This window comes from Bos mutus, chromosome 2 (assembly GCF_027580195.1).
Source record: "Bos mutus isolate GX-2022 chromosome 2, NWIPB_WYAK_1.1, whole genome shotgun sequence".
In the NCBI taxonomy this organism is placed as follows: Eukaryota; Metazoa; Chordata; class Mammalia; order Artiodactyla; family Bovidae; genus Bos; species Bos mutus.
The window spans coordinates 115,218,275-115,229,070 of NC_091618.1; the positions used below are offsets into that span (position 1 = coordinate 115,218,275).

The following is a 10,796-nucleotide window of genomic DNA, read 5'->3' on the forward strand; positions in this document are numbered from 1 at the left end:
TCTATATATACCCTGTAGAACCGAATTTGTGTGGTATCCACGTAGTCACAGATTCGATTCTAGGGGAATATATGGTCGATGCAAAAACTTCACATTCTCCGCAATAGTCAGAAGTGGAGGCCAGAGGCAGTCGACCGGTCAGTTGCTTCTTTCTGTTTTATTACCTTGGACTCCAGGCAGGAGGATCGTAGGAGCCCAATTATGTAAAGTAGCCTTTTCCTGGAGAAGCTCCTCACCTTCAAACAGGGCCCCCTGTGTAAATCCCTAATTGGTTGCATGAATGCAGGGCCAAAGGGTTAGGTTTGGGGGCACTGGGGAGTGAAGTGGGAGTCAGGTAGCCCCAGGATCAGCTCTCCTCTCTAGGGGCATAAAGTTGGAGGGTGCCGAAAGAGGAGGCTTGTTGACCTTTGCTGCCAGGTGGGAAGAAGGCGAGCCGGGAAGAGGGAGTTTAGGGCCCTTTTGGGGATGCTTTTGAGTGAGGTGGGTTTACCTCACAAGCTTCCTGGGCTACCCTCCCGCGCGCTGCCCTAGCCAGAGAATCAAGGGAGCTTCTTGCCATACCAGCAAGGCCAGATTTGGCTACAAACACCCTGGCCTTCGAAGAAAGCTTGGCAGTTACTCATTGCCTAATTTGATTCAGGCCAGCCAGATTGTAGTAACTTTTGGGTGACCCTGATGAAGACAAAGCCGGCGGGATTCGGCCTTTGTATGGCAGAGTCCCCATGCTCCCGCGGGCTGGGTGGGCGGGAGTCCTGCCTGCCTGGGGTTCTCTGTCCAACTCAGGAGTCACCTCCTCCACCCACCTTTTGATGCCATGCACCTTGATAAATATGGGAAATTCATTCCCTCTTGAACTGTGCGCATTTTGGGGGCTGATTGCAGTCCGGGTGCATGGAGAGGGCAGTGGAGGTTAGCAAAGTCAGTGGCAGACAAAAGCTGGGGTTACCAGTGGGGAATGAGGGTGCTGGGATTAGAACTCCACTAACATCTGGTGGGAGCCCTCAAAGGTGCCACGGTGAGTCACTTGATTACACGTATGTTATTTAGTTAAATTTGTGAAAATTATGAGATGCTCACCAGCCCGGTGATAAACTCACTCCCTCGCTATTGGCTGGCCTGGTCACATGGCCGCCAACTTTATTCAGTTGACAGCAAGTAGGAGGGCCCTATGGAAGAAGAAAAAAAGACAACACGAGAAAAATTAGTATTTTCTACCTTCTGAAATTAATGGCCATGAGTTCGTATATGGTGAACTCCAAGTATGTGGACCCCAAGTTTCCTCCGTGCGAGGAGTATTTGCAGGGCGGCTACCTAGGCGAGCAGGGCGCTGACTACTACGGCGGCGGCGGTAGCGCGCAGGGGACTGACTTCCAGCCCCCGGGGCTCTACCCACGGCCCGACTTCGGTGAGCAGACCTTCGGAGGCGGCGGCCCCGGGCCCGGCCCGTCTCTGCCCACGCGGGGTCACGGGCCAGAACCCGGCGGCCCCGGCGGCCACTACGGTGCTCCCGGAGAGCCATGCCCGGCTCCCTCCGCGCCCCCGCCCGCACCCCTGCCCGGCGCCCGGGCCTGTAGCCAGCCGGGAGGCCCCAAGCAGCCGCCCCCCGGGACTGCCCTCAAGCAGCCGGCAGTGGTCTACCCGTGGATGAAGAAGGTGCACGTGAATTCCGGTAAGGACGGGCACAGGACCGCTCCGTCTCCACCCTGGCCCGGCGGCCTGAGCCCCTAGAGGGGGTGCGAGTGGGTGGGGGCGTGTGGGGTTTCAATGGGCGCCGCAATTACTCTCTCCATAAATTTTTATAGCCGAGGGAGCAAGCTGGGACCATGTGGCTGGCTGCTTGGCTGTGGGCGCAAAAAGGGGTGGAGATGGGGGTGGGGTGGGGGAGGACTCCATTTTCAGAGTGGAGGGAACGCGGTGGAGGAGAGGGGATTTCCAAAATGCCTGGGAATTCTGGAGCTGGCGGCAGGCTGGGGAGACGGGGGTACGTTTGGGGATCCCTGCCTGCGAGCCCAGGGGAGCAGGTGGGTGCGAGGGGGTGGGAGGGAAGGAGCGTGTGCGCTGGGGAAAGAGGGCGGGCGGGAGGCAGGGAGTAGTGGGCCAGGAGGGAGCGCAGGGAGGGCCCGGCCTCGGGGCGCGCCAGGAAGTGAGTGCCGGTGGCCAGGGGCCTACCCCGAGGTCGGAGCTGACCTTGTGTGATCTGTTTTGTCTCTCAGTGAACCCCAACTACACCGGCGGGGAGCCCAAGAGGTCCCGGACGGCCTACACCCGGCAGCAAGTCCTAGAACTGGAAAAAGAATTTCATTTTAACAGGTATCTGACGCGGCGCCGTCGGATTGAAATCGCTCACACCCTGTGTCTTTCCGAGCGCCAGATCAAGATCTGGTTCCAGAACCGGAGGATGAAGTGGAAAAAAGACCACAAGCTGCCCAACACCAAAGGCAGGTCCTCCTCGTCCTCGTCCTCGTCCTCCTGCTCCTCCTCAACTGCCCCCGGCCAGCATTTGCAGCCGCTGGCCAAGGACCACCACACGGACCTGACGACGTTATAGAAGTGGGGACCCTGGGCCCACCCCTCCCTGAGCTCCTGGCTGAGCCGAAGCTGCGGGGGCAGGCCGGGCCTGCTGTCACCTCCCTGGGCTCTAAGGTACTGTGGGGTGGACCTGGGACACACGCAGGCCTCCCTCGGACTAAGGTTAGCATCCTGCCCGAGGGCAGCCCCCTCCCTGGAGCGGGGATGGGGGTGGGAGGGGGCGGGATTCTCTCTCTAAGTATATTATCAAATGGCAGGAGCTACTGAGAACATAAAACCTTGGCGAGTCATTAAACTCCTGAAAATCTCTGCTGTTGGGTTTTGAATTTGCAAATGAAGGTTGGATGCTTTATCCCAGTGTGAATTTAAACATGCTCCCCCACCCCACCCCTCCAGGGATCTTTGTGGTTTAAAAATGTGCCAGAGTTGAGGCAGAAGCTTGGCCACCTCTGCGCTAGGTGTTTTCAGTAGAAGCAGGAGAGCTGAGCCAGGATTCCTGAACTTTCTGGGTTGTCTGTATTTCCAGTGTGAAAAAATATATATATTTTTTGCTCCCAGTGTCCCTGTGCCCAAAGAAATGAGTCTAAGAAGGAAGCGGAAACGGGTTGTTTTATGTTTATATTTGCTTAAATATTTATTTGTTGGAGAATTGGGGTACAGAAATAACTGACATGGTGTTGCCAAAAAACTTAAATGTGAAAGGGGCTGAGTTTCAGGGAGCGGAATCTGAGGTGCGTGGCCTGACTTCTGGCTGGAACTCCACCCCCTCCCCACTCCCAGGAAATGTATATAGGGGGCCCTTAACCCTTCTAGAGGGAAGGGAAGGATCCACTCAAAGTTGAGTTCTTGAATATATATTTCCACATGTGTGTTTTTCAGCACTGTGCTTACAACTAGTTCTGGGTGATTAGAGGAAAGGGAGAAAAGAAAGAAACAAATGGTCCAACATTTTTCCTTCTGGGGAAAGAAAACAAAACCTCCATGTTCTGGGTCATTAGATAATGACTGAATTTTCTGTTCCAACTGGATTCCGAATGTCCCCAAATACTCCATGTAGCAGTATTTTATAGGAATTGGTGTATGGCTGGTATGGGAGAAGGGATGTGCATTGGGGAGAAAGTGGGAAGGTGAGGAAATCTTGCTTTTAAAAAAATAAAAAACTAACTGAATCTAGAAGTCCACAAAAGTTGGTCTTAGGGTTTTTTACCCCTAAGTTTTAATTTTTCAAAACAAATCTAAGGAATTTTTCAACCTGTTAATTAGAAGCGGAATTTGTAAAAGTACAAAAGTTTTCAGGCCCTTTCCCCTCCCTTGCCTTGCGAATAGTGGTTTAAAAACAATCGCTCTCAAACAACGGGAGATATGTTCTTTAGTCATTTTTCTCATGCCTTGCCTGCGAAGGATTCAAAGCTCATTTTTCTAAAATGTTGACCCTTAAGGATAAGGGGAAAGAGTCAAAGGTAATGGCCAGGGTTCACAGACTCAAATGAAACAAGGCTTCAGAAGTTTAAACCCCAAAGCCTCGGGCTCCAAAAAGAAACCCCTGGTTGTCCCTTACCAAAAAGTGACAAAAGTGGGGAGGGAGCAGGAGGGAGATTGAAAAGGAGATTCAGAATTGGGGCTATTTTTCAGTGCTTCAGAAGGTTTCAGAGGTAATTTTTAAAATATATTTGAGTGGAGAGGGAAAAAAGACTTCCTCTACGGGCATGTTCTTTGGTTCTGTGTCTCCTGAGAGCTGAGGGCAGGTATTCACTGGGGTCCCTAGGCTGAAATTCCACTTCTCTAAAGTATCTTCCAAGCCTTGGTCTTTTGTATTAGACCCTAGGGACAGCTCTTTGTTCCTCCTTGGGGTGAGCCTGGCTCTCAGACTTGCACATGGCAATACTTGAATATCGCCACGTCGGGATATTAAAGATGGATATTCCTGCATTATTTGCATCATTGTTTCTATGACAAAAAGCACAGAGTTCATACATAGTCAAGACGTCTTTTTTCTGATGCCCTCACGTTGAGAAGCTGAAAAGGTATTTTACTGAAGTTCGGCTAAATTACAGAATCAGGTTCATCCAGAGGACAAATTTTCTATTCGATTAGCTGTATTTCAGCCGGGAGGACTGACCTCTAAACCCTTAACCTTTTGGACTCTAACTACCCTTCTCTTCTTTTTTCCCTCCTCTAACATGAAGAGCAGTCTTTGGATGTAGCATTTGAAAAGAGCTGCTATCTTTAGGCAAGTTGGAAAGTTGCTCAGATTCTTCCCTAAAACCCAAACTTGTTAATACATCGAAACTTCTCCTTGTGTGTGGGGAGGTATATATTTCACAATGTCCAATTATATATGCATTATAAAAATTATTATATAGATTTCTTCCCTTCCTAGAAGTTCAGGTTACTCATCCCAGCTTCAGACCAAATGCCAAACTACTTAACTGCCTTCACTTCTGCCCTAGAGGAAAGCCAAGAGGTATATTTGATGAAGAAAACCCAAGTTCCTTCTTAAAAATAGCTCCACTACTTTGGAAAGTAATTTTATCAGAGAAAAAAATTCTTTGTTTATAAGTCTCAGTTCTCCTTCTCGGCTTCTAGAGATTCCCTTTTGAAATGTTAATGGAGCCTGCAAGGCCCAGAGGGCAGCCCCCAACCCTGAGGTCCCAATCAGACCCTCTCGTCCATTTGGGCCCACAGGAGTGGGGCGGGCAAGAAGCAGGGCCCCCCAGCCGGCCAGGGCAGGGAAGGAAATGAGTTTCCTTTTGGGAACGTGTTCTGGAGACCTAGGTGTAGAAATGCTCAGTGCCCATTTGCTTTTATTTGTTTCCAGTTTGTTCCCCCAACTATGAGCCAGAAGTGTTTGAGGGTTTTTAAAAATGGTATGTTGGGATAGTAACTGGGGGGAGTGAAGTGTTTGCTGAGGACACTGCTTCTCAGATTCCCATCTCACTTTGTCCATTGCAGCCTTTTGTTGGGAGATGACATTGTCAGTCAGCCCCATGGTGTCTGTTCACACAAGATGCTTTCTTAATAGAACTGATCAATGTTCTGCTGCCACTGATTAAAGTATTATTTATACTAATTGTTGCCTGTAGTTTTGATGTAATTCATTGATCTATATTTGAAATAATAAAAGGTGTAGCGAAATCTCCCTTCTATTTGGTGCCTCCACAGAAGCATTCTTCATTAGGTCTTCTAAAAGCTAACATCCAGTATAAACAGTGTATTTTATTATTTTCTATAATATCCCTGATGTGTGAGGGTTAAACTGTGTAAGGCATAGAAATTCTACCATTTTCTCCCTCCCCCATACCTACGTACTCCCAATTTGGCTGTTAAATTTTGTGTGCATTGGAAAGCCAGAGGCTGGATTCAGGCTGGGGTGGGGGCGGGGTGGGCATTATTATTATTTTTTTTAAGGAAAATAAGTAACTTCCTGGGCTAAAAAGAGGCTCCAGTTTGGCTCGGTGCAGGCCCAGGTCAGCCCCAGACCCCCTCGATCTGTGACATGGTGAGTGAGAGATCTCCTGGCTCCCCAACTCTAAGAGTGTCTGGTGCTGGGCTCTGGGCCAACCTGAGGCTGGCCGTGGCTGCTTGGATCTTACCCTTCTGGTCTCCAGTCTTGGGCTCCTTCTACTTCTGTGCTGTTCAGCCCCACTGGGGCCTCCAGCAGCTGCCCCTCCTCCCCCGAGCGCCCCTTCGGCCCTCCAGACGACAATAAACACTCCCCACTATAAAGAGTGGCGCGCGCTATTTTTTTCACGAGGGCTTTTCACGTCTTGGCCTTGCCTTGAAGAGGGGGCCAAGACAGGCGTCCCAAAATAGATGGGGGTGGGGAGCTTACTCTCGACAAGAAATGAGCAGAATGCAAAAAATCAGACGTGTGTCCTTAATATATGTAAGGGCTTGCCTCAGACGCGTGGACATGTGTATTTATAAGTGCGCAGACAGAAGTTTAAATATTCAGACACATTTTATGATTGTCCTCTGCCCGTCTTCTGGCTAATGGCTCCTCCTGTGCCCACCAATACATCAATACGGTCGTGTGTATTGAATCGCGGGCAGGAATGAGGAGGAAGCGAGCGCTCAGCCTAGCCGGTCGGAGTACAGGACCGTAAATCGGGGACCCTAGGCAGTCAGCGCTTCCCGCGCGCCCGCCATGTTGGGGAGCCCTCCCTGCCCCCCGCGCCGGGCTGGGTGGCCGGGGCTCGCCGGCAGCCGGGGGAGGGCCTTTCATAACCCGGAGAATTTTCAAAGTGCGAGGAAGATGATAAGAATAGATTTCTACAAGTCCCGACCACGTGATTGGCGAAATAATTAATTCAGCACGTCCCTTAAGAAACACGGAGTCGTCATTAATCTGCCACGCAAAGGGCTCTCTCCTACTTGTGCAGGGATCCCAAGAATATCACCCACCGAGGGGGGCTGCGCGGCGCCCCCAGCCCTCCACCCTCGGCCCCCGGTGGCGGCGGCGGCCGCGGCGGGCGCGGGAGTGCAGCCGGCAGGTAAATATTTTGTCGACTTTTATTTCTTCGGATTTAAATCCTTAATGAACTTAGCTGTCAGGGCCGCTGACAAATAGTTCCCTTTGCTTCCTGATTTGGAAGCGTGCGCCGTCAAGAAGTTGTTAGTGGCTTGGATGGTGACCTTTGGTTCAGCAAAGCTTTGCACTTATGAAAAATTACTGAGAGCGGCCGAGTGTGTGTGTGTGTGAGACAGAGAGAGAGAGAGTGTGTGTGTGTGAGGGTGTGCGGGGGGCGAGGGGCGAGGGTGCACGCGGGCTGCTCAGAGGCGACAGGAGTAGTAAAAACCCGCCCGGCTGGGGGACGCGCCTGGCGCACGCGGGCCGAGGTTGCCCGGTCGCCTGTGTCTACCGGGAACAATGGTCGCTGTCACGGCATCTGCCGCCTATTCTTAAACCGGTGAGAAAAGGCCCCGGCCCTCTTTTCAAGCAAGGGTCGTAAATTTTTCTTTGCGTCATAATGGAAGGCTATAAAATCGAGTTGAAATTTTACCCCAGGCAGATTTTAACCAACAGATAATGATTTCCGAGTTGCTTCTCCCACTCCCCTCCCTCTCACCCCAGCTCTACTGCTTCTGTCACCCCAGCAAGGAGTCTGTCCCTCTTCCCCCTCGATTTTCGTATCTTTAATTTGGGGAAAAGATCTAAAATAAAGACACGGAAATTCTCTGCCACCCAAGGAGTGGGAGACCCTGGGGTGAAGGCAAGCCTCGGGGGAAGGGAAACGGGCGTGTAGAGTCGGGGAGAGACCAGGGATGAGATGCTGGAGACGTCTCTCCCGCTGGCTCGTTTCAGCCTTTTTTCTCGAACTCGCGAGAAGCTAGCTGTCAGGTCCCACGAACCACCCTGCTCCCACCCCACCCCACCCCAGCTTGCCGGAGGTCCATGCTGGGGGCAGCAGCGGCCATTCTCCTCCTCCAGCTGGTCGCTCCGGCCCGATGCCTCCTTCCCTCTAGTTGGCTTTGAGGATGATATCAGGCGAGCTGGGGGCTGGCTGCGTGTGGTGGTTGTTTTGGGATTGTGTGTGTTTTGATTTCTTTTTTGGCGTGTGTATATTTCCCCCATCAGGACAGAGACAAAGTTTCCTCCGTTATGAATTATACATTCAAACAATAACACATTAATTCAATTATTCAAAGATGACAAATGTTTATGTGCTTTGCAAGTGACTTTGGCGCAGATGCTGGGCACTTTCTCTGAGCTGCTTGCATTTTTTCTCAATGAGAATTGGTTGTCACCCTCCCAACCTCACCCCCACCCACCCCACCCCACCCCACCCCACCCCACCCCACCTCACCCCACCTGGACATACCTTGGTAGCTCCAGAAAGGAACCCACAAAAAACCTCCCCAGCCCGGCTGCCAGCCCCGGCAGCCAACAGCCTCCCAAGGCCCGGCTTGGCGGGCACCGGCCCGGGCTATTTTATCAGTGTGACAATTGCCCGCGTTGGTGTGATAAATCATCGTAAGTAATTCCTGAAAGGGTGCGAGGCTGTTGGGGGCCGGGCGAGGACTGTAAATCTTTCCGGTTTATTGCTCTATGAACATATGCTCCGATTGAAGAAGGCTTAGATCCTTTCCTGGAGACAAATTCCCGCAAAGGGGCCCCCCTCTTTGGCTGGAGATTAACACTTGCTGCGGGCCGGCTGCACGGCCCCTGGCGGGAGGCTTGGGGGCGGGGTCCTCCGGGTGAGGGTGGACGGGGGTGGGGGGGCACCCACTGTCCGGCTCCAAGAGGCGCCCTGAGTGGGCCTCTAGCTAGGGCCAGCCAGGTGAACAGAGGAGGGGCTCGCTGACAGGTCTGGGGGCTCGAGCCTGTGACCTCTTCTCCGGGACTTTCCTGTGCTTCTGGAGTGGGAATGCGGAGGATCTTACCCCCTTCTCCCCGCTCTTCTGCGGCGGCCCTGCCCACGCGCCTACCCCTGTCCGAGACCTCGCAAGTGGCAACAGGGCATCTGCTCCGTGCCCGTGCCCGATGCCGCTGAGAAGCAGAGCTGGCTGTGAAAGCCGGACTTCGGGGATGGAGTGGACACCCCCACATGGTGCGGGATTCCCAGTGCGAGTTGAGCTGGGGTAGGGCGGTGGGGGCTCACTGCAAGCCGGGGAGCTGGAGGCTGGCTGCTCGCCCTGGCCAGGAGCTTTTTTTTTTTTTTTTGGCCAGGAGTTTTTAAGCTCTTCTTTCCCACATGCAGAGTTGTTACCCTTGTTACCGTAAATTACACCCGACCACTCGGAGTGTGCTGGAAATCTATCCTGGTTTACTATTTCTAAAATAGAAGCTCCCTCTTCTCCCAGCTAAGCCCAGCCGGGACCGATCCCGCATCTCCCTTCGCGTTCTTGGAGACGTCGCAGGAAGCGGGAAGCCGCGGCCTTCTGTCACTGGGCCTGCGGGATCCATGGGCCCTGCCCAGACCCAGAGGCTCACAGGTCGCGGCAAATAGCGGCTCCACGCCTCCGCGGCTCCAGGCCCGGCGGGACCCGGGTGAAGTTCGCCAGATGCAGAGAAGGGAGAACGCCCCCGTCTCGGTCGTTGCTTATGCGCTTTTTCTGGCTCTGAAAGTGTAGGCTCATCGGCTGTGTCCGCGGAACGAGCCAAAGTCCCAGACTATGGTGGTGGTGAAGAGGGACGTTCCTCGGGGTCTGTGAGCTGGAGGCTCTCAACCTTAGGACGGGAGCCTGCGCTGTGCCACAACGTAATTGCCTCCCAGGGGAGGGGAAGAGCGGCGCCTTGCCCGGGTGTTTGAGGATGCGGGACCTTGTACCGGGCGCGGCTGGGGAGCTTGGGGAACCTGGGCCTCTGGTGCTCCGCAGCTGCCTCCGGAGAGGCCTGTAAGAAACGCAGCTTCTAAAATTTCCAGTCCCCGGGCCAGCCTGGTGGAAGGCTGAGCCAAGGTCAGAGGTCGTGGGGGGAGAGACGCTCAGCGCCCCCCATCCCACTGCCAGCGGCCAGGCTGGAGCTAGGTCATTCACAGGCCTCGGGATGGGGGCTTTCCTTCTGCCCCAAACCCACTCTGGTCTGCCCAGGGGAAGGGACCGAGATCCCACGCCTCCTGCCCCTCCTCCCAGCCCCCAGGCCTGGCTGCGCTCCGGGGCTGGATGGCGTGAAAGTTTCAGCCTCAATCAGTACAATCTTCCCTCGGGGTCACGTGAACAAATATGCTCGCATTTGAAGGCAGCGTCTGTATTTCCCGACTATGAGGGGGTTTCCGGGGCTCTCTTCAAATCCAGAAAGGGCCACATTCCGAAAGGAAAACAAACCCCGAGCTCTGGGGGTCCTGGGAGGGCTGGGCAGGAACCCAGAAGTGGGTGGGGGCGCGGGTGGCCGCCGCTCTGGGCCTGGGAGCGGACAGGCAGGCGGTAGACCGGCGGGCGTGCAGCGCAGGCAAAGCCAGCTCGGGGACTGCGAATTCGTTCCTCCTACGTTTATTGGTAGTTGAACCTCAGCCTGGTTCCGTTCTACCGGGAATTCCGTGTGCTCTGGTATATGGCCGCATCTTGGAGCGCGCAGGACCAGGGTTGGGACAGCGTTGTCTGCAGACAAAGGGGGAAGGCTAGCTCTGCCCCCCACTGGCGCCCACTCTGAGGCCGAGGACACCAGGTTTATGATAAATTGGGATCCAGGTAAGCAATTGCATGACAAAATAGAAATCTTTGGGCACAGGGCTGCTTGCTGCCCTGAATGGGATACTAAATATGATTTATTTTGTGTAATCTGTGATCTTGATTATTGCCAATTGGTGAGGCAGCCCGCGTAGACC

The 10,796-nt window shown here is 53.5% G+C and overlaps 1 protein-coding gene across 1 annotated transcript; it reads left to right on the plus strand.

Annotated features, from left to right (window-relative positions):
* Positions 1-86: 86 nt before the first annotated feature.
* Positions 87-2,839, plus strand: HOXD4 (homeobox D4). The gene is made up of 2 exons (XM_070358824.1): positions 87-1,669; positions 2,214-2,839. The coding sequence occupies exons 1-2, from the start codon at positions 1,228-1,230 to the stop codon at positions 2,546-2,548; spliced, it is 777 nt and encodes a 258-aa protein (XP_070214925.1). The 5' UTR covers positions 87-1,227; the 3' UTR covers positions 2,549-2,839.
* The last annotated feature ends 7,957 nt before the right edge of the window (positions 2,840-10,796 follow it).